A 25,141-nucleotide genomic window follows, 5' to 3' on the forward strand; every position below is an offset into this window, starting at 1 on the left:
AAAATATAAATATATATATATCTATATATAATGTTATGAAATCTGTTTCCTAAATAATCATTCTTCTTGACTCATCTGCTGTCGACACTAAGTTTTATTAAAAGTATATTTCGCTTTCAAACCGACGTTTGATTTCAATATTAGATATGGTAGTCGGTAATGTCGGCATAGTCACTACGTGCAACTGGCCGAAGATTCACGACGATCCACTTATTATCACTTCGTACATGACGTTCACCATGGCAACTTGCCACGATCCTGAATCCTACTGGATTTGTTTCACGATATACGGCCGATTAGTCATGCCGTTACACTCCAGATCTAATCCCAATATACGATTGTAAGCAAAATGTCAGCAAAATGTAATATGTCTTCATTGTTTATTATTTGTTTTTTTAATTTATTTAGTTTGATAATTTATTCGTTAATTTATATTTATAGCAATACTTATCATTTAATTGCAAATAATACATATATCAAGAAGTGCATATGCATTATTTATTTAGAAAAATAATTTATTATGATAATTAAAATTTATAAAATATAAATTAAATAATTATAAAAGGAATATAAAATGTGATAATATAATTTTGTATAAGAAACATATAATATAATATTACAGAAGAATGAAATAATAATTTATTATAATTAATTCTTCAATATTTATACATTGAGAAATCGAAAAAGATATAATACAGTAAGAGATCTTTTTCAAGTTCGTCTATAAATTCAAAATAAGTAAGTCGCGATGGCGCGACGTATTTAAATTTAAAATAAGATAAAATTTTTGTTTGGAAGCTTGGTGAAGATCGAAAGATATAAATGCGAAGAAAGTGTAAAAATATAATCCGCCTTCATGTATACACATATTTCAAGATTATTCGTAGTTAGGTATAAAAGTTATAACGCGCAAAGAATATTATTATTGAGAAATACAATAAAAAGATTTTGCGAGGAATTTAATAAATAGAAAGCATGAAAGGATTAAAATTTGTCTAACAGTTAATATTTCTTATAAAAATAAATGAATAAAAGCTTTTGCTTTTATTTAATTACATACATAATAAAAAAACATAATAAAAAAAATATTAAAGTTGCATAGACGAAATAAAGTTAAGTTAAAAATAAAATATTTCTGATTAATTAATACATATAATATCCATAATTTCTTTCTTATACATTTTTTCCAATATTTGATATTTTTGAAAAAACAATATTTCTTAAACATATTCTAATTATATAAATGACAAAAAAATTAAAAAATATTTGTGATTTTATATATACATGACAAAATAAATCTCAGATTTTAAAAGAAGAACGAATATGAGAACGTTTTGGTAACTGCGAGAGTAAATTTTAAAGGTTCTCGCAATGTCTCCTCTCTCTGATTCATCTTCTCCGAAATAGTCAAATTTAAATCGGAACGAATCAAGCAGATGCTCACCTTCCAGTAGTGGAGCGGATACGGCAGGTCACTGCACCGCGGCCTGCATTTTCAGTGTCCACAGTGATGCAATATTCTTCGCCCTGAGCCAAAGTGTGCTGAATACCCTCTTTAATTTTACAATTGTTCGCTGAGCCGATAGATGTGCTTTGCACGGTCACCGGGCTGTTCGGCACTTCCTTACCACCGTATTTCACGTTGACCTTGTAGCGACCGCAGTCGTCCGGCAGATAAGTTGCCTTATATTTTCCGTCGCCGAGATCCTGCACTACTACCTTACGCGGCACTTGATCTGGTCCCTGAAAGAAGAATTCAGAAAGGCATTAATTGCGATAAGAACGATTGGTCATACATCTTCTTTAATTATTCCCGAGTCACTTAGTATGTAGATTAATATAAATCTTTCTTATAAGAATAATCAAATTAAATTGTAACTGTAATCAAATTAAATTGTTTTTAGAACTATCTATATTGCTCGTTACGATCGTTATAGCCACGACACTGATTATATTTGCGTTCAAATTGAATATAATAATAAATATGATTGATTGTTATGATGGTTGGCAAAAACAGTTTTGATTGGTGTGTACATACATATATGTAACTAGTATAGGGACAATTTGGACAATTTATCAAGGTACGAAAATATAATAGGTCAACTTATTGGCGATATTAAAAACTTTCTACACAATACATTTAAACCAGACAAAGAAACTAAACTGTTTATTGAGCAGTTGAATGTAATTGATTGAATCTATAAAAAAAGACCCAATTATATTCAATCGCTTGGCGAGCAGGTTGATGTTTTGCTAACTCTTAAACGTATCTAGTATTTCATATATCTTGATTTATGTGTTTTTCCATCACACATTTTATTACAATTTGAAAAGAATAGCTTAGTCTTGTATAATCTTTATACATTTTCTTGTTTTGTACATATATTAATGCAAATTAATGAACATCTAATTTTTGTGTTGGATCATGTAATTATATAATTTTAAATACCTATTAATAATTATAATAATTAAAAAATTCAAATATGTCCAGATATAAAGGTCAAATCAATTTTAATTGCCAAGTTAATACATACAATATATTTTCATAAGTGTACAATAATATCAATATTTTATAAAATAAATTCGAATATTTTTTTTGTTGTATCATTGATATTGTGCGCGAATAAAAAAATATATATAATTATTATATTTTGAAGATTTTGTTATAATTAAAAATAACTGAAAATTTTTGTAAAAGTAATTGAATTCTAAAAGGATGATTATTACTTCATTTAGAATATTATTCAACGTCCAATGTTTTTGTCAATGAGATATTTAACAAATTCAAGATGTCGGATAACTGCTTTCTTATAATAATTTCATCAGCATCCATGATCTATTGTAGGTTTCCAAAATTATTTTAAAAAATTCATTTAGTTTTATAATTTGTAATTTAATTGTGTTTTATTCTTGATAGTTTTGATACGAAGCAATATTTGCGAGAACCTTTTATATATTTACCTGAAAAAAAATGAATTATTTTTAATAATATTAATAAGTTTAAGGCTATTAAAAAAAACATATAAATTTTTGTTTTCTCATTCGAAATCAAATATATAAATATAAAATATTAAACGCTTGATACAAAATAGGAATAGAAAGAAATAAAAATTGGCAATGAGAGTCAAGCGTGATAACAAAACTCTTTGCGAGACCCTATACTTACCACAACTTGCACTTCAAGATCGCCGTAACCAGCATTAGAAGTGTCCACGATGAAGTCAATCGGGAAGGAGGCAGTGCAAAAGGGTGCCACCCCGGGACCCGACAAAGTTACCTTGTTTGGCTCTACGAAGGGCAGAACTTTCACATCGAACGGACTGCCGTTGATATTGTCATCATCAAAAGTAACATCAAGTCGCACATTACTTCCAGCAGGCGGTGGCTGATACGTCACTTCGTACAGACCGTCACCTTTGCTCTTGATTTGAGGCTCCTGTCCCAAGTTAGGTGACATGCGTACTTTCACCGGTGCCTGTTTGTCGCATTTTGATGCATCTACCGTGAATTTGGCGGGCACACCCTCACGTACCATGTGCAGACCGGGTCCGTAAGCGATCACATTCTTTTTCGGCGATATAACTTTGATCTTGAATGGCGAACCGGGTATGCTCTGTTCAGCAAATTTAATGTCGATTTCGTAATCACCAGGTTCTCTGGCAACGTATTCGACATCGCAGGAACCATCCCATTTTTCTCTGGCTTCCGCTCTGACCTCTCCGTCACCCGTAATCGACACACCCAAACCACCATTACCAGCTCCTGAAAGAAGATCGCATACATGCTATTTCTTTCTACATAAAAATATTCGCTACATAAAAATATTTCCCCCTTCTATATGATAATTATTATTATAATAATTATTATGTTCTAAATTATACAATTTGTAGTATAAAATTACAGTATTTTAAGAATTTGATCAAATTATTGGCTTACAAACCTTTAGTCTCCACCGTAAAATAGTTTGTTTTGTCCGTGATGCCTTGCTCCAAACCAGGACCATATGCACGGCACTTACTGGGATCGGAGGCGCGTTGTACGTTGACGGAGAATGGTGAACCCGGGATGGGCACGTTGTCATAGAGAATGTCGATGGTGTAGCAACCCTCCTCGAAAGGCGTGTAACTGACGCAGTAGGTGCCATCACCCTGGGGGATGATGAGCTTCTCGGTTTTACCGCCACTGGGATTATTTATGATACAGGACACCTTACCGTCATCAGTCTTTGACTTGGTGATGTCTCTCGTGTCTATTGTGAATGATGTTTGCTTGTTCACGAATAAACCTGCAAAACGCGATAACACGATATGATTAAGTGAAAACTCGAATGCTTTTTTTCTTTTTTTTTTGACAAATGCATCTATACACATACATATATGAAATAGTAATATTTTTAAATTAAACTTTGTCATTCTAAAAAATTATATATATCTTAAATTATATATTTTCATGCGTTAAAAATTCGAGATTTATATTTGATAATGAAGTATTTTTGTAATACACAGAAAGTACTAAAGTATTTAAAAATTTAGCTAGATATAAAATCTGAAAATAACTTTGTTGGATATCGAAATAATAGTGTAGAGTGTTTAAGAATGATGAGCAATGCTACAAAAAATTTTGACATTCCAACAAACTTGAGTGTTTTATATAATTATTTTGATGATTCAATGTATAAAATTATTTTTAGACCTGTATCTGATTAAATTTTTAGATACTTCAGAAAAACTGTTCTTTTAATATAGGAACTGTAGATTTCTTCAAAATTAAATTTTATAATAGCGAAGATATATTTATAGTCTTGTATTTTTAATTTAGCATAATTTCTTAACAGATTGAAATTTAACATAAAATAGTAATATAAAATTGTACATATCTTTAATAAATTTTAATATTAAATTTATCAAACATACTTTTATTATTTATATTACTAATACCTCGTAATAAATTTATAATAGGTGTATAATTTTTAAATATATTTCTACAATATTATGTTCCTGATCGTTTGTGATTTAATTAAACATCTATTTGTTTTAAACAATATGTAGTATCTAATTTAATAAATTATTTATTAAAATGACAATGCATAAGCGCATATTGCAAAACGTAATTGCAGTCTCTAAATTTAACACAGAACAAATCACAATAATATATAAGATTATTATTTGTGGCATACTGGATTTTAAACTAAAAATGAGGCCATGCTCGTAGAAAGAAATAAATTTAAATTATTGTTTCATACATACTTTTTACAAACATGCCCTCTAGTATTCTTCAAGCTCATTCAAGTGTCTTACAACAAGTATGTATGTTAAAATATGATTACGATCAAAAAATCCAAAGCAGGGAATGTCATGATAACTAACGATAAAAGTGCAATCATGACACACATGCATCGCAACATCAACGCGTCTCAGAATAATTATCGGGATTTTCTATCGAATCTTTTTCTATCGATAAAAATATTTTCCTCATCATAGTCGCAATGAGTTTTTCTCAAGATCAAATAATCACAACATTTGTGCAACTTAAAAAATTCATTTCATATATACACGAATATCTAATGTGTGCATGTTCCTTAAAAATCAATCTCGACAAAATATCGACGATCGAAAAACAATCCTTTAAAGCTATTCCTACAAAATCCCGAGACGCGTTACAAAACTCATCACGCAAATTAGAGACGAGCAGGTCACAGCACTCTCTCAATTTCCAATCACAAAACGATTTCCGTGCTGACGTCCTTAACGGTACCGTGTGGCTGGATGCCGTTCCCGCTGACTCTGATTTTGGATAGGTCCGCATCCGGAACGACAATGGCCTGGAAAGGGGAGCCCGGCACGTGTTGTTCGTTGAAAGTGATGTTGATACCGTAGTCACCGGTCTCAGTGGGTAGGTAAGCGACGGAGCAGGTGCCATCGCCGTTGTCCCTGCAATTTATCGCGGCTTCGCAAGGACCCTCGACGGTCACACCGAGACCACCTTGGCCAGCTCCACGCGTGTCGATCACGAACTCGGCCGGCTTGTTCACCACACCGTGAGAGAGACCAGGTCCCGAAGCGCGCACCTTGCTCGGATCAGAGCCATGAACACAGGTCAGCCGATACGGCTGATTCGAGATTGGCTCGCCGCCGAAGCTGATTCCCAGCAGATACTCGCCTAGCTCGGTAGGAGTAAAGTTAACCAGGTAGCCCTCGTGAGTCGGCACCACGTGCGCCTTGACCCGATTGCCGGACGGAGTCGTGATCGCCACCTGGAAGTCCGCCGCCCTGCCCGCCTCCTGCGTTATCACGCGGAATTGCTGCAGGCTGTTCACCGGGGCCGCTGCGAGGACGTTTGCGGGTTCTCGTGGTGAGCCGCGATGCATTTTCGCTTGTGCTTACGCGACGGGACGACTGCCCGTGAGCAACGAATGGACGTCGCGCCGACTTGCTGGTGAAATTATCATTGATTCTCGTCGAAGAGATGATTGAAGAAAAATTAAATAATGCTCTTTAAAACTTGTTGAGTGATTCACTCTTCAAAGTGTATTCTGCTCCAAAAAATTTAGAGGATGAACTAAACATGCAAGCATGATCGAGAGATTTGGACGATTAATTATACTTTACGATCAACATTCACCAGCAAGTGACGGCCGGACATTCATTGCGCAAAGCCTATCATAACGTTAGATTTCAAATACTGGATATGCATCAAGTTGTGAGAGAAAGCCACTTGTTACATACATAAGCCCACAATGCGCGTGTAAATTAGGCAGAGCGTATTCCAAATAAAAGAATCTCTCGCGGTTACGAAACTGATAACGTGTCTTAGTTAAAAGTGCATTCAGTTACAATAAATATCCAGCGTGCAGAAATAATTATTTGTTCTTTACATTATTTATTCTTTATTATTATGTCAATATGATTATGTTGCAAATCCGAAAAATAATCGACACTATGATAAAATTTATTTAAATACATATGTACGTGTATTATTCCAACTTCCGACTTTGACTGTAAGTGGCACTTCTCTCTCTCTCTTTCTCTCTCTCTCTTCTCTCTCTCTCTCTCTCTCTCTCTCTCTCTCTCTCTCTCTCTCTCTTTTTCTCTCTTATTTTGATTTATTTACTTTCTAAAACTTTTAGAATGAACTGTCATTCTAGAGAGTAAAATCTCATCCTTAAAGATTGAAAATTAAGCCACTCTTTTTCATGACTGGTCAATTCATTCTTTAGAGTAAAATTCCACTCTAGAGAACTTAGAGAGCATATGATTCTTTGCATATGTAGCCTTGTGATTCTAATTAATTATTAATTATTTATTATTATAGAAATGTATTAATTTTTCTTGGACACATTGCTTTGAATTTTATCGTGACACATTCAATGTTAGGAGCTGCCTTCCTTCCAGGTAAAGTCAATCGAAGGAGTAACGCGTGGAGCATCGAAGTGCAATATTTTTAGACAAAACGCGAAATTGTGTGCGTGTCAACTGTGGGGAATTCGCGAGCGCCGTTATAAATAAAACATCGCACTGGTTCGCACTCCAGCAAAACATCCGAGGAGAGACCTTGGTAAAATATATTTCGAAAATCTAGGCTAGATAACGCCCCGGGAAATGTTCCCAAAAAGAATATCAGCCATATGCTATGAGACGAGAATTATCTTCTCAATGACCGCTGGAAGGAGCACGATTTTGGCACGATTCATTTTCGAACTAATGCATTGCTGATATACCTACCTAAGTGCAAGATTTTATTTTAATCATAAAATTGCACTCTTATTATTCCTTCTCTAACCGCGCTTACAAATTACTAAATTAAAATTTAATATATAAAATAATAAACATAAAATTTTTACTATGAAAAAATTATTTATTATACACTCAAACCAGATATATAACGCAATATATAATGATAAATAACGATAAATGTCTTTGGTTATTTCTTGTTAATAGTCTATTTAAATAATAAAAAATAAATTCCTCTAAATTCCTTAGGATGAATTCTCACTCCAAAAGAATGAAAATTCTACCATTCTCGAAAAAGAATAACTGAATTTTCACTTCTTTGGAGATTTCATTTTTTTGGAATGACATTCACTTCAAAGAATTTAGATAATATACTATGCATATACTCGTATTACATTATCAATTAAGTTAATTTATAAATCCAACATATTGTAGTAATTAAAAAAATAAAATAATATTATATTTTACTTAATATGTATTACTTAATATGTATTATAAAAATAAAAAGAATAATAATAATAAAAGGCTACAAAACACGCTATCAAGTTTATTATCATTTTAAACGATGCAATATTACATTTAAGAGTATTCAACTATTGTCCCACTTTCATGGGACAAAATGTTGCATATAATATCTTGGTTTGAGCATATATATGTGATTAGTAACACATTTAATTAAATCTGATTTTAAATAAACCGATACAGTATTCGAAATATTAAGCAACACTTAAAAAATTTTCAGTAATTGTACTCACTTGGTGCCAGACCATCCACTTTAACCTTAGACACATCCACATGAGGCTGAACGTTGACCTTAATGGGGCATTGAGGTACCTTCAATCCGCCATAATTGAGATTCACCGTATAGTTTCCTGGCTGTGGGGGCATGTAGTCCACGACGTATGTGCCATCCTCATTATCCGTTAACGAAATTGGAAGTTCTCGGCCTTCAGGATTCACCATTTTAATGTCCAATTTACCGGGGCCAGCCTCACGACAGTCGACGTTGAAATGTGTGGGAACATTAGATTTTACACCTTTCTCAAGACCGGGGCCAAAGGCGGAGACCATAGCAGGATTCAAGGGCGAAGCTATTTTAACTCTGTATGGAGATTTCTTCGTGGCCACTCCGCCATAATTCACCTAAAGAAAAAGATATCTTTAAGAACAATGTTATGCAGTAGAGATACTTATTTTTTCTATACCTATAAATAGATACAATTTTTGTGTACCGGTACTTACATTTACGCATAATTTAATTACTTTTTAGATAATACTTTTTACTAAATGCACATCCAACGCGCGGACATGTTAAACTTACTTGCATAAAATTTTTTACGTATATACATATAAAATGCATATATAATACATAAATATTATGTGCGGATACATGAAATCATAAATGCCTATTTATTCTGAAGCTTTATATTAATAAATAAAAGTATTTGTACCTAAGTACAAGTACACTTTAGATAAAATACCTATACTTAGACATTTTATTTTTCTAATACCTGTATCTTAATATATTTCTTTTAAAGTATCTATATTTGTACCTTATAAATAGTAATTTGCTAAACACAAAGCATCTTGCATAATACTATTTAAGAAATCAAATTACACTGAAACTTCATAAGTCACGCTTTTATTGAGTATTTTATTGAGCATATTTTTGAGATTTCTCAAATATTTTTTTTTAAGTTACAAGGTTTGCGAAAACTTCATAAGCTCGTAGTTGATCTTAACATTTTATACAATATTTTGTGTATTTATTTTAATTTGACTTTAAAACTGAGATTTTATTCTGCTTAAAAAATTCACCCTACTTTAGTCTTTTCTGGCTATTCAAAAACAGCATGTTTTAAAAAATCATCACAAACATATAAGCAGTAAAAGTTCGGTTCAAGATTTTAGAAATCAATATTCTAGAATTGTACCATCACAACATGCGGAGAGCTAGATATAGGTGTGTAATACGCTTGAACAGTGCCGTTCCGGTTGTCGCCTAATCTAAGAGGAACTTCTTTTCCAAGAGCATCCTGAATAGCAACTTCCAGAGCCGCCTGACCAGCTTCTCTCGCATCAATCGTAAAATTCGTAGGTTCGTCTTTGGCAACACCTTCTGGCTGAATTCCTGGTCCATAAACTTCAACCTATATACAAAGCATATATATTCGATATCTTTCTTGTCCAAGTCAATAAAAAAGCAATCATTTGTTATCATTTGTTTATTTAGTTAGTATATTAAAATTATTGCATGTGAAAACCTGTAAAATTTATTACATATACATATATAATACTATATACACAATATTAAATATATAATTAAAATTTATATTAAAAAAATTATATAAAAAAAAATTATATACAAAGAAATGTTAATAGTGAAATGAAGACTCGAATTTACCTTCTCTGGATCAAAATCGGTCTTCGGCGAAATAGTCGCGATATAAGGCGATTTAGGGATGTCCTCGTTATCGCAGAGGATATGGACCGCGTATTGGCCTGGCGCGGTGGGGAGGTAAGAAACATCGGCGGTTCCATCGCCATTATCGTTGCATTCTATCTTCGCTTTGGATGGACCTTCGATGGAGAAACCAAGGGCACCAGTCTCACCGTTTGTGTTTACTGTAAATTTCGCTGGATGACCGACGACACCAGTGTGTAAACCAGGTCCAAAAGCCTTGATGTTGGACTCCTTATAAGGGCCTACATTGACCTCAAAGGGCGACTTGGGAATCTCTCTACCGCCATATGTGATCATTACTACGTGACGGCCTTCCTTAACCGGCGTATAGTGGCATTTGTAAGTCGTAGCGTCGGTTTTGGACATTCTAAAGTAATTCATTGATTAAATCGATAACTAAATTTAGCAAAATATCTCGTACAAGATATTCTAATATATTTACTCTATTTTATATTTTTTTTGTTTTACAAATTTGAATAAATAAAATTTTTATAATTTCATTTACAATTCTTACAATTCTTGACAATTGTTGAGTTTTGTCTTATTAACTTTTAATGGAATATAGCGTTTTCTATTCATCTATGTTTGATTTTTTTCATTAACATATAAAAAAATTATATAAAAATAATAAAATATAAAAACAAGAAATGTGACATAAATGAAATTTTAAAAGTAACAAAGTGTTTTTACAAACTAAAATAATAAGAACTTACTGCACTGGTTGACTGACGCCTCCCGGACCGATTACGCGAATGTCCGGTACACCCTCACCAGCATCCTTAGTGAGGACAATGAAGTCGGCGATGTCCTGGACGCGGACGCCAGTAGGCAACAACCCTCGTCCGTACGCTCTACATTTCTTCGCATCGGAAACTGGTGCAATGTTTACACCAATGGGACTTCTAGGTATGGGTTTGCCGGCAAAGAATATGTTGACAGAATGTAGACCCGTCACTGGCGATACGTACTCGCATCTCCAGACATCTGGCGAGGTCTGACGCAGCTTTACTGATGTAGTTTTATTACCCTGTAATAAAATCATATATAAAAATATTTGATATATAATAAAATAGTAAGATTCATTGTAATAATATAATTTAATTATGTATAATAAGAATAGTAACAAGCTCTACAGAATATAAATCTTCTCTAAAGAATGCTATGTTAAACGTTTAACTGGCAGAATGTTCACAGGGACTTTCGATGTAAAAGACATCATTTTTTACCTGCGGATCTAAGATGATAACTTCAGGCACACCGCGACCGGCGTCCTTTGTAAAAATATCGAAGAAAGTAGGTCTATTCACGACGACTCCTTCCGGTTGCAGACCCGGTCCGCTTGCCGTGACTTTGCTTGGATCACCAGCGTGTCCTTCGACATTAACAGTGTATGGACTCTTCGGAATCTCTCTGCCAGCGAAGAGTACCTTCACTTTGTGCGGACCTTCCATTTTTGGAGTATATGACACGGAGTATGTCAGGTTTCTATCCTTGTTGAATCTGATATCGACCTTGAAAACGAAATCGAGTCATCATCATTAAAATATAATGTGAGAAGTAAAAATGGCGTTCGTTCAACTTGTATAGTATATTGAAGTTGAAGATTATCTGAATGTATGAATTATACTTGTAGTATAACTCGTACATTCAGATAATGCGTAATAGTCACACGGCACATAAATAGTCATTACATCACATGTGTCCACGTCCTGTGGCGTAATTATCATGATTGCGATAAACATTTGCCGACTTCCGACAATGTGCTCAATAGATTCTGTTGAGATTATGTATATCTACTTAATATTAAAAAAAAAAATTTGTAAGTTTGATTTCTAATAAAATAAAAAATTATCTTTGTTCTTAACAATAATTTTTTGCCATCTTCGATTTTTGTCTTGATAATCAAATAAATTAAAAAAATATTATTAATATTTCTAACTGAAATAAATCAAATTAGTAATTTTCAAAATATACTACAAATATAATTTTATAATCCTTTCATAATCCGATAATAAGCTTAATTACTTCTCGGTAAATACTAATAGTAACATTATATGAATATTATAATTTCCAATTTACTAATATAATTGTAATATGTAATAGATGTTAGATAAATGTTGCATATAACAGTAGTAAATTAATATATATATATATATATATATATATCGATGTAATATATTATATGTATTGTCAATTGATATTTACTGAAAAAAATTCTCATTTCGGACTCATGAAAGAATTGTAAAAAAAAATTATTCTCAATCTTTGGAAATATTTAGAATATAAAAAACTATTCTAAATCTTTCTTTGGAAATAATTTACTTAATTCAAACCAATCTTTTAAGATATCAAAATATTGGGAGTAATTAAATTAATAAATTAGTTCGGTCCGTTTCCCTAAAGATAGCTCCAGCTGTTGTGAATGGGTCATAGTGACAACTGATTTTGGCAGTTTCAAAGAGGTTAAACATCTGCTAATAATATTCAGTTTCAGTATATCGTTTGAGTTTCATAAAAAAACCTTGATTTTTATTGTGTTTGAAAGATCGAATTTTGTGTTAACCAAGCAACATTTGCGGGAGGTTTTCTGTTTTAATTGGAAGAAAAGTGCGGCTAAAGCCCATCGAATGCTTGTCGAAGTTTATGATGACACTACTCCAACTGATAAATCATATAGGGAATGGTTTCGACGTTTCAAGGATGGAGATTTCAACATTGAAGACAAGCCTCGCTCTGGACAGCCAAAAAAATTCAAAAACAAAGAATTAGAGGCATTACTCGAAGAAGATCAGAGTCAAACGCAAGAGGAACTTGCAGAATCATTGGGGATAATTCAACAAGCCATTTCTGTACGACTGATTCCATGGGACTCATTCCATGGGAGTGATTCAAAAACAAGGAAATTGGGTGTTTTATGAACTGAAATCGAGAGATGTTGAAAGGCGATTTTTCACTTGCAAACAGCTGATTCAAAGACAACAGAGAAAAGGTTTTTTGCATCGGATTGTGACTGGAGATGAGAAGTGGATATTCTACAACCTCAAGAAAAAATACTATGCTAAGCCCAGTCAATCGTTGCCATCGACCTCAACATCAACACTATAGTCGAACATTCATAATTCGAAGATCATTCTCTGTATCTGGTGGGATCACAAGGGTCTTGTTTACTATGAGCTGCTGAAACCTGGCGATTCTATTACGGGCGATCGGTATCGGCTACAATTGATTCGTTTGAGCCATGCATTGCGAGAAAAACGGCTGGAATACGAGCAAAGACATAATAAAGTTATTCTTCTTCATGACGCTCGGTCTCATGTCGCTAAAGTCGTAAAAAAATATTTGGAAACGCTCAAATGGAATGTTTTACCACACCCGCCGTATTCTCCGGATATTGCTCTTTCTGATTAATAGTTGTTCCGAAGGATGCAGCAAATCACCGGTTCACTTCTTTCGCAGAAATCGAAAATTGGATCGCCTCCAAAGACGAGTCATTTTTTCGAAATGGAATTCGAAAATTGCCTGAGAGATGAGAAAAAGTAGGCAGATAGACAATACTTTAATTGATCTGTTCATTCATTTTGTTTTGAAATAAATGCACAAAAAAACGGATCGAACTAATTTGTACTCCCAATATAATATTTTTAATATATATTTGAATATATGATTAAATGCTTTTTTAGGGCCTTACCGGTAACTTATTCCCTTTTGGATCATCGACGATAACATCAACGTTACCCTTACCGGCGGAGAAGGTTTCCACAGTGAAATTGGCAGGAGCACCAACGATTGAACCGGTTGGTTCTATACCGGGACCATAAGCACGTACTCTGCACAAGAAAATACCGTGAGAAAAGACATTTTGCGAGCTACCAGTCAGTGGCCGCGATGTTGTTACATCAATACGTTAAATAAATCCATTTGCCAGACGGTTACAAGCGTTGCTTTGCGCGATTTGCGTCGTTCTTTTCCAAAACAAATTTGCAAGCGCGCGACATTTTGCAGACTTGCGGACACTCATTATCCGGTTAGTTCAATTCGTGAAACTTTCACGTATACACGTATGTACAGAGAGATTAATTAATAGTATTACACACTCTCTAAATTCTTTAAAATGAAATCTCACTCTAAAGAGTGACAATTGAGTCAGTCTTGAAAAAGGATTTAAGAGTGAGAGTTCACTCTATGGAGTGATAATTCATTATAAAAATTTTAGATAGTTTAGATAGAAGCTTTTTGAAAAAAGAAATCTATCTAATTTGCAAAACTCGATAAGCTTTAAAATTATTATCAATATCGTAATCATATCGTTAATCAAACCTTCGCTCGTTTTCTCTTCAGGAAGTTTGCAAATCGTGTATTCGCTAACCGCGCACTACGCAGTTTACTTACTCTATCAAGCGTTTACGTACATATATACAAAGGAAAAATTAGGAGTGTTGGGTTAAGAGGTAGATCTCATCAAGGCGGTGGACATTAATTGCGCAAAAACCGTTATACGTCACAATACATGATCATTGCGCGACTTACCGCGGCGGTGGGATGCTGCGACCGAGAAATGAAATAAATTGATTAATTAATCACAATCACTGTAACAGAGATCTACGCGCGCACTTCATCTCTTATATTTCTACTAAATACTATACCATCAAAATGTAAAAAAAAAAATCATTTGTAATCGTATCAAATCACCCTTGAACGATCAAAATTATAATAAACAGCATAAATTGTAACATTTTTTGTGAATAATGTAATTTTAGGAAACGAAAAAATCATATAAGCAGGGTTGGGTATAAGTTAATGTTTATTTTTAACTGAATAAAGTTAATGGCTTTACAAAATTAATAAAGTTAAGTTAAAAGTTGAAGGAATAAAAAATTAACTTAACGTAAGTTAAGTCAATATTGAATTAACTTAAATTTAAAAAAAAGTTAATTTTGAAAAAAATGATTTTTTAGATCATATTGTCCTAATTTTTTTTAAATGAGATTAAATACAATGTAGATTATTAAGTAAATTAAATTTTTAATTTTTTTATTCATGTGTGATATAAATATATAACACATAACTATATAAGTTATATAATTTTAAAAAACAACCAGCATATAGAGAAGATATGAGATCAGTGATTACTTTTTAATAAGTCTTAAACCATAAGAAATTGACCAATTACAATCGAATGCGAGAAGAATATTTGACTGTAATTGGTCAATTTCTTATGATTTAAGGCTTAAAATATCTATTGTAGATTCGGGCTAAGGCTTATGGCATAAGCACAAAAACCAGAGGGCTGTATTAGCATCTTAAGAAATTACTTAAGATAGTCTTAAAATATGAAACGAAGATTACAAATATACATCCTTAATCTTATTATATATTATTATTTTTCTAAGATATTTAAAAAAGATAAAAGAATTTTTTAACTTAAAAAAAAGTTAAAAAGTTAACGTTTAAAAGTAACTTAGTTAAGTTAAAAGTTTAATGCATTTAAAATTAACTAAGTTAAGTTATTAACTTTTTAACTTTTAACGTTTTTTTAACTAGTTACTACCCAATCCTGCATATAAAGTATTTAAAAACAAAGGAAATTTGCAATGAATAAATACAAAAATAAATACATAATATAAAACCATGATAACGCTTTAAAAAATACAAAGTTTTTATTTCTACCTGTTTGGGTTCGTGCGGGCGCGCAGAGGTGCACCTGATTTTAATTTTGCACTGGGATATTGTGATAGATATGTCATCATCGACATCTCATCGATGTTTGGATTTACCATTTCTTCGGGTTTAATGAGCTGCAATGAGAATGACATAATTTATGGAACGTTTCTTAGTCATGGGATTAAAAATTAATTTTTCGATATTGATATCTTCTAATTTTTATGATGTTATATTATATTATAACTCTTAATAAAAATGTAGTAGTTTACGTTTTTATATGATAATTTTTAAATATATGATTTTCGTTTTAACATCTATCATTGTGGCTGTATGCTCTCTATTATTTATATTTGTATTTATATTTTGTATTTTTGAGCCACCTTCAAACATTTAAATAAAAATTAAAATAACTTGTTACTTTTTTATTATAAATGAGTACAATATCAAATAAATTTATGTAATGTCTTTAAGAAGTTACATATCACTTTTCTATTATGAATATAATATTACATGAAAAAGCTAATTGCTGGAAAAAGGGCCTAAGTAGAATTGTGCCTTTTTTCCGCCCATCCTCTCAATTAACAAAGTCTAGTGTAGTATTAATTAATCAAGCCTAGCCTTCTTTATTCCGTCATTCTTTAATTCGTTTAAAATCGAATGAATATACATTGTAATATATAATATTGCGGCAAACCTGAGGAATATTGAGCCAGTCATCAGCGAGGCCCATCGCTTCGGACGCGTTCTGGACCGCATCTTTTGGATTCCAATCCCGCCAATCCGGGCAAAGGCCAGGTGCGACCGCGTCAACAAGCGCACCCACCGCGCGGCCGTCGTTCCAATCGGAGGTAAAGTTCGAGATCGGCAGATCCGGCACCTTCGATTGGATCCAATGCATCAGCCTTTGCTTCGGGGTAGCGCCCTTGTCCTCGCCGTCGTCGCCTTCCCACATGGGCATAGAGATCGAATAGTGCAGGATCAGGGTCCATATTAAACCGAGAATCAACTTTAATTTACAGTCTACAATGTCCGAAGAATCTGCGAAATAAAAGAGAGAAGAAAGATTAATTTTCTGCGTAAGCAAGCTCCATATAAAGTTCTTTTACAAAAATTCAATTTAATAGCCAACTTAATATTAAAAATTATTTAAAAACACTAAAGAACAGTGTTTTTAATACAAAAAAAGTAATTAATCACTCTCTTCCAATATTAAATTTCTATAAGGGTAAACTATATATTCTGTTGTTGGATAGATAATATTGAAACATTGGCTGTAATTCAAATATGTTATGTTTATGAATACTTTTTCTTAATTTTTAGCAGTATCGATTAACAAAACATTGTTATTAGCGAAAGATTAATTTTACTATCATATTTAATGTAAAGGTTTCTTTTTATTTTATGATACTGCGAAATAAGTTCACAAGTTTAAAGAAAAGAAATTTTTTTTATTTTAAAATTGCTATCACATTTCTAAATACGCACACGGTATGAGTCATACTTAAGTCATAAAAATTGTCAGCTAAAAATTTATTATTCATGAGTAATTTCCTTTCTTTCGCGAAGAGATTTCACTGACTGTGAGTTTTCCCTTCAGTTGCGTAAAGTCTTATTCATCCACAGATCGATCACCGCTCAATTATCCGATATGAGTAAGATCGAGTGGGCGTTATTAAAGAAATATTTTGCCACAATGCATTTATGGAATCAAGATGTCGCGTTCTTTCACAATGCATGTCTGGAAACAACGCTAACGAAAAAGCATTGCGTGTTTACGCAACGAAAGTGCTAATAGATCTTCATCGAGCAATGATTCACATGTTGAGCGATTGCCAATCGATCATGAATACCTGCAGAATCTGAATTTTATATGGAATGGTATTAATTATAGTTAGTATAAACTTTTGGCAAAACTTCGTCTATCAGAATAAAATTTAAAAGCAGAACATATGTATGTTATTAGAATATGTATTATTAAAACATGTAAGTATAATATTATTAAAATGCGGGAATGTGCGCAGAAATAACGAATTAAAGTGAACAATTTAATTTCTTCGATATAAAAAACGCTCTAATTATTTTAAGAGAGAACTAATACTTAGTTTCAATCAACTTGTAAATAAATCAGCAGCGATATTCAACTACGCCCAAGAGAAACACGACAAATGTATGTCTTTTTTCAGCAACAGATCATTTTGACCCAAAGCAAGAAATTTTAGAGGATTGTACTTGTCTATATGACCATAACGTTCTAAATTGTAAAGAAAAAATTTTGAACTTTTCTCTATCAATCGTCTTAAATTGAAGGTTCATTTGTTCTTACTTCAAACATATCACTTTAAAACTTGGATATTTTCATAGCTGTAGTTAATGGTTAATAAAATAAACAGTGAAAGTTTTCAATCTAATAATGAAGATTTGTCTGTGACAAAAATCTCTAAAATTAATCAGCAATTTTTAATTAATTTCAAGATAGCCAATAATATTTTTTATTACACAATTTTTTTATGTAATACGTTGGTAATTCAAACATGCAATATGCATGCGTGTCATTGCGCGAGTATGAACAGCTGCAACGCATCACCCTTTTGACATGTTTTGCGTGAGAGTAAAAGCAACTCTCGCGATTGTCGTAAATCTCTTAAGAATAATGCTGAAGATGCACTCGGTTGTGCAAATTTAGTCGAATCCGAGCGGTCGCGGCTATTTTTGTCATGCTCCGGCATTCGACATTGTCCCCTCGATGAAGTTCGTGTTGTTTCACGCGTCGAGGAATCGCCATCGGTGACGATTCATCTGAACTATTTTCAGCAATTACCAAGAGCTAACCAAGTGATGTCAGCAAAAACGTAGTTATCGTGATCGTGACACGCGAACCGGCCAAGCGCCAGCTAATTCACCCCGTCAGGCCAAACTTCCGAGCTTACTGTTCGGTCTTCCACCCACTTCACAGCTTTCTATCTTTTTACAAACAATGAACCAAGTAAATAAATATTAATATCCTTATATCAAAAAGTAATCTTCTAAAATGTTTAAAAATAAAAGAAATATTATTTTTTATATTACATTATCTTATATTATAAAAATAATACTTAATAAAAAATAATAATATTCAGGTATTATTCTCAAAATATAATAATGGTGCACGATAGCATTTTCAAAACTTGATTACTGACATTTTGATAATGTTAGGTCTCTATTTCTACAATGCACAATGAAAGAACAATGCGTGCTTTCTATCTTACAATGTTACCTGTGATGTGAATAATGTGCAATAAAAAAAAAGTAAAATGCAAAATGCTTTTGTTTGAACACACGAAATGGATACCCATTGTCGAAGTCTCTCCTTCGAGTCGCACTTTACTCGAAGTGCATTCCTATGCTTACAGACGAGCTCGTCTGCAGCTATAGAGAAAACTTTCAGAACGCATATAGCACAAAATTTTAATTAATAAAATTGAAAAAAAATGAGCGAATTATTTGATAATTTCAATGATATATTGTTATTTTATTTAAACGAACAATTAATTTTAATAAATTGAATTTTCTTTATTTAAGAAATCATTTAATATAACTTAAAAATTGAATTTTTTTAAAAATAACTATGCAAAAATGCAAGTGTTATATCAACTACAACTAATTAGTTGACTCTTTTATTATACAGAATGTAAAAATCTTGAAAATTTTGTAATAAAACGCCAATAAAACTGATATTGAGAATTACTTCTCCTGTACCATTTTCCATTCATTCTTTTTCGGCGAGCAATAATTTACTTGTCATCGGATCTTAACGAACAATAAAGTCGAAGAAGCATTCTTCTCGGTATTAACAATAAGTAATGAATGTTTGTTTCTAATGCTGTAGATGCTATACGTCTTCATAAGGAATGATTGTTGCAGTGAGATAAAATCTTTCGTGCCTATTATTTTTAAACGTAATGCAAGAAACGTAGAAAATAAGTAGAGCTCTTTATATTATTTCATATTAATATGTTATTAATTTATTATAAAATTGCTCAAAATTTATCACAAAATTTTGTGATTTAATAGTATCTTAATGTCTTAACAAATAATGGTAATTAACTTGATAGTCGTTAACATTTTGCGATTGTAAAAGGCCAAAAAAACAAGAATTTTGGTGAAGCCAAAAAAATTTATCGTAAACAAAAATTCTGTTTAATCTCACTAAAATGTCATTTTTGTTGAGTTTTTTTATTAATTTAATCAAAATATTTTAATCAATGCATTACGTAATTAATAGCACAACCTACCTTTATATCTAGCTGCAAAAAGTCATATTATAGAAAAATTATATATTGATTATCTTCCAACGTTTCACAATTCATATAAATCAGTAAAAAATATTTTACATTTTACAATTCATAGGAATAAAAAAATAATTTAAAAATCAATCAAATATATGTGGGCAGTTACCAAAGACTTTAAATTTTATATTGTTCGCAGTAAAAATCTATTTCTTCGTCGTATTAACGAAACGATCATTCGAGCACTTGCACATGAATAGCGAGCTTCATAGTTGATTCGATGACGTAATAAATATACAGTCTAATTCCATCATATATGATAAAATCTTCTAACAGAAACCGAAAGTAGAATTAATTGTAAGTTCCAAGAATTCGAGAATTCTAAAAGAAAAAGAAAGAATCAGAATTCACGGATCCAGAAACGGGCCATCTTTATTACTCTTTCATCTGGTCCCGACAGTAGTCGGAGTGATCTATTCTCGGATCGAGAATCTTTGTAGTGTAAAACGAGACTTCCAAACGGATTCTTCGAGAACGTCGTTTCCGGCGGTGTTTGAATTCGAGAAGAGAAACGAGTAAAATAGAATCGAATTAGGATAAAACGTATAAACTGTGCCATTTCCAAATTTTCACAAGAATAGTATTGAAGATATATAAACAAAAGCGAAAAATTGAATCGCAGCAGGTACATGTTTCAGATGAAAACTGCAATGACCAATTTAATTTATCTGCACTCAATTATCTTGGCTTGGCACCATTAAAACTTAAAAGTGATTTAATAATTAAGGAAGTTTTTGCGTTTGATGAAATATAAGACAAGTGATATAAAATGTGATATAAAAATTATAATCATATCAACGATATCTAAAAGAAATTCATTTACTTTTACCGTTGAAGATATTTAATTCTAAATTTATATATAACTTTATGTTACAAATAAAATATAACGTATAATCTTATCCTATGGATATTTTCTGTCAAATTAAGACACATAAAATAGAAAAATAAATATATACTATAATTACAAGGCAAACACTTATTCGGGTAAAATTTCATCTAAGTTGATAGTTTGAAAGAAATTTATATTTTTTAATGAAGATAAATTAAGAATAATTGTCAAATGAATGTATCCTTAAGACTCCTGAGTAATCAGTACGATTCAAAATCAGTCGGCGACCTGGCGAAATGTGGCGAAATCGGTCACACACACAGCCCATGTACATGTGCTCTCAGTGGGCCGAAAGCGAGCACACGTATATAGGCTCGTGCTTGTGTATGTATACAGCGCCTCGCTACGATGGCTGAATTTATAGGCGTAAAAAAATGATGTTTTGACAACGAAATTTGTGTTGCATGTCATTTCGTTATTATTTGTTTAATTGTGAAATTGTGAAAATGTTTCGTACTTATAAAAGTCCTAAAAATAGGCAGAAATTGTCTGAAATTTTGTACGTAAAAGCGTATATTTCATTCATTTCAACAGCTGTTCAAACTGTTTCTGCCCGAAAGGCAGAACTCACTTAGGCTCACTTTACTTGTCTTTTACGATCATTTACTATTAAAGGAGAAAAAGACAGTTTCTGCCCATTTTTACAGATATTTTAAAGCAATTTCTTCATTTAGATATATCGAAATTGTCTTTATTTACAAATAGCTTGCAGCATAAATTAACGTATCATTCCTCGCTTCTAACATCACGATTCCAACATGGCAGTCGCGACTCAGGAGCCTTAAAATAAAAGTTATAAGACGCTCATTGGATATGTGTTGTGTACATCAAAGTGTGAACATCTCATAATTTTTATTTTAAAAATAATAACATATAAAATTAACAATGATTATATATAATGATAAATTATAACGAATTATATTGATAATGTTTTTATATTATTATTTTAATCACTTTACACAATATTACGAACAAATTCTATTGAGGAAGGAATTAACGCGAGAATACTAATCCTTAACAAGTAAATAAAGATTTATCTTATTAATAAGACTATGTTATCGATTTCTTTTTATTTTAAAGATAACATGCAATATTATAATTAATTCGAATACAAGACATTGAGTCATTTGTTAATTTAAAAGACTCAGCTGAATATACTTATATCCATGACGTTTTCAACAGATACGTCTTCCATTGCGAGTTTAGACGATGACGTCATTGATCCTCGAGAGATTACCTCACTGAACAGAGAGAATGCTGATCTCCGCTAAAGAGATTTACTCTTTTTGATCGTCAAGATATGCGATTGTCCGTCAACCATATATGGCAGTATATTATTCCAAATATTTATGTCAATGAAATTGCATTTTAAATGTAAGTTTAAAATTTTTCGACCAGATATAATTGCAGTATTTCCAATCACTTTTGAATTATTTTTTATTATAATTTTTTATATTAACTAATAGTTTTATAATGACTATTTTACATGAACTAAATAAATTATGTAATAATAATAAATATAAATTTATATATATTCACACATTATATTAAATAGTTATAAGTTATAATGAAATATTTTCGTTTAGCTTACAGCTAAAATATTTTGTTATATAACAATTTTGTTATATAACTATTGAACAACTATATCTAAAATACTTTTTAATATTTTTAGAACGAATTTCGTTTTAAAGAGTGAACTCTCACTCTTAGAGATTGAAAATTGAGCCATTCTTTTTTCAGACTGGCTCAATTTTGCAATCTTTAGAGTAAGAGTCTACTCCAAAGAATTTAGAGAGTAAACATTGAATCCGAATTTGTAAAACAACTATGTATATAATACAAAATTTTTAGTGTCTGTAAAGTACTAAAAATGAAGGAGACAGATGAAGGAAATTGATACATAATTTAAAGCTCAATATTTACTTTTTTGCGAAATATTTCTCATAAGCACGTGAAAATGTGAGCAAACATATTTCGACAATCGTCGGAAATCCGAGTTAATACGGCTATGCGAAGTTAGTCTCCACTTTTAGAATTAATTGTATTCTGAGAATTGTGCTGAATTATGCTAGGTTTGTGTGCATTCTGTTGGACTGACAAAAAAATCGTTAGTTTTTTATTTTTTAATATTACGATATTAATATTCGAATTGATATTGCAGCAATCTAGCACAATTCACACAATATAATTCTCAAAATATAATCCTAAAATTGGAGGGCTAACTAACATGTAGACAGTTAATGCGGGACTATACTCTCGCGCGATTGCGTATAGAAAATAGTCGTTTAATGTCAAGGTTGCATGTGAGAGTGAAAGTAATCGCTCCTAATACCCAGTAAATTATGCGCGGAAATATTGTAATTATATAAACAACATTGTCTTCATATTTATAATTTTCTATCAAGTTATATCTGATCGAGAAAAAAATTTTCGATAAGAAATAATTAATGCTTTTAACATTCTATCTATATCAAAGATGAAAGATTATGAAAGAGTATGAAAAATATAAATGAGAAATATAATAAATATAAGTTTTTAATAATATATATTAGCCATAATCTAAGTGCAAATATATAAAGACGCGTAACATATTTTGCTCGTCTTAAAAACATTTTAAATTACTTATATCGAAATTTATAAATAACTAAATTTTAAATTTTCCTCTTTTTTACTATTTATTAAATAAATCTTGTGTTATAAATTATTCATGTAACACATTTCTCTATAGCCACATAATTTTTCAAAATGTCTTCCGTATATAAACATCTAATAAATACTTTATAAAACTCATCGAAATATTAATACCTTTATTAACTTCCTCACATTAATGTTCCAGAGAGGTAGCTTATGAGAAAACAGAATAGAAAAATGCAGAGAATCATTTCCGCTCAATGACAGAGATGCATATTTGATCAGCAAGGAAAAGAGACTGAGGATGAGAATTGATCACATAATAAACACAAAGAGAGAGATCCGAGGTACCAAGGCGAGCTTGACCTTCACCCGATCTACATGGTCCCGCCTACTTTTCTTCTTTTGCTTCTCAGTGGGCCCCACGAGACACGTCCCGAGCCTGTTTCACGGTGCCCCTCGCATATAATAGCACGAGCATGGCTTCCGTTGATATTCGATAACCGGCCGACTTTAATGCCGCAGTTCTGCGATTAGGTCTTGACCGAGATTGCGACGGTTGAAAATCAGACATACTAGTCTTCTGACTAATGATACAAACTTTTTGCAAAGTCAAACTTTTTGCAAATCTCAAGTACTGTGAGCAAGAAAACTGTCACCATGCATGCTTGACGTTCAGGTTCCATTAGTGTAAAATGAGAATTCTGAATTAAAGAAATAGATGAAGTAATGGACTATTTAAACGCTGATCAATCTGAAAGTCGTGTAAATACACACACACACACACACACACACACACACACACACACACACACACATATATATATATGTAATGGTGAGAAATTAAAAAATCTCTAAACTTCAAGTTTTATCAAAATTGATTTTTAATCTATTTTATCTTATCTTTTTATAAAGAATTTTTTTTCTTTATTATCTTTTAAAAACAATAACATTTGTAAAAGTTAGATAGATGCCAAATAATATTTAATAAATAATTTCAATAATTTAAAACAAATATATAAAAAGAACATTTTGGTAAATAAATGTTATTCTGTGAAATAGTTTGTATTTTCAAGGCTTGTATGTGTATATTGAGGAGTATGTGTATATTGTATGTTCATAAATTAACAATTTAATAAATTATGAATAAAAGCGAAACAGTTTTTACACATTTTTAGAGATATAAATATAATATCATACATTGCAAATTCATAAATGATATTTATCCTTTTACTTTCTGCCTATAGATCTATATCAAGGTCAATAAATTAGAGTAAATAAACGAATAAATAAACGATTTTCAAATCTGTAGAAAAAGATTGTTTTTGAAAATCTTTATCACGAAACATGTTTATGCATTTATACATTATATTCATCAGCACGTTTTACTCTTGCGATATACCAATTGCATATAGGACAACATAGTGACATCACCAAAGAT

At 31.7% G+C, this 25,141-nt stretch overlaps 1 protein-coding gene across 4 annotated transcripts in view; it reads right to left on the reverse strand.

The window, feature by feature from the left end:
* Positions 1-25,141, reverse strand: part of LOC105623131 (filamin-A) — a 51,485-nt gene that overhangs the window by 22,829 nt on the left and 3,515 nt on the right. For 2 of the 4 annotated variants that reach the window (XM_012204531.1, XM_012204530.1), the window contains exons 2-12: positions 16,550-16,893; positions 15,862-15,989; positions 13,883-14,021; positions 11,421-11,705; positions 10,908-11,221; positions 10,135-10,561; positions 9,665-9,880; positions 8,486-8,873; positions 3,941-4,285; positions 3,167-3,762; positions 1,445-1,743 (exon numbers count right to left, since the gene is read on the reverse strand). In XM_012204531.1, the coding sequence (XP_012059921.1) occupies positions 1,445-1,743; positions 3,167-3,762; positions 3,941-4,285; positions 8,486-8,873; positions 9,665-9,880; positions 10,135-10,561; positions 10,908-11,221; positions 11,421-11,705; positions 13,883-14,021; positions 15,862-15,989; positions 16,550-16,893 (3,481 nt within the window). Of the gene's footprint in view, positions 1-1,444; positions 1,744-3,166; positions 3,763-3,940; positions 4,286-5,754; positions 6,325-8,485; positions 8,874-9,664; positions 9,881-10,134; positions 10,562-10,907; positions 11,222-11,420; positions 11,706-13,882; positions 14,022-14,721; positions 14,737-15,861; positions 15,990-16,549; positions 16,894-25,141 lie in introns of all 4 variants that reach the window. The other 2 variants (XM_012204528.1, XM_012204529.1) reach the window with 2 other exon arrangements.

Source organism: Atta cephalotes, assembly GCF_000143395.1.
Source record: "Atta cephalotes unplaced genomic scaffold scaffold00054, whole genome shotgun sequence".
Taxonomy (NCBI): Eukaryota; Metazoa; Arthropoda; class Insecta; order Hymenoptera; family Formicidae; genus Atta; species Atta cephalotes.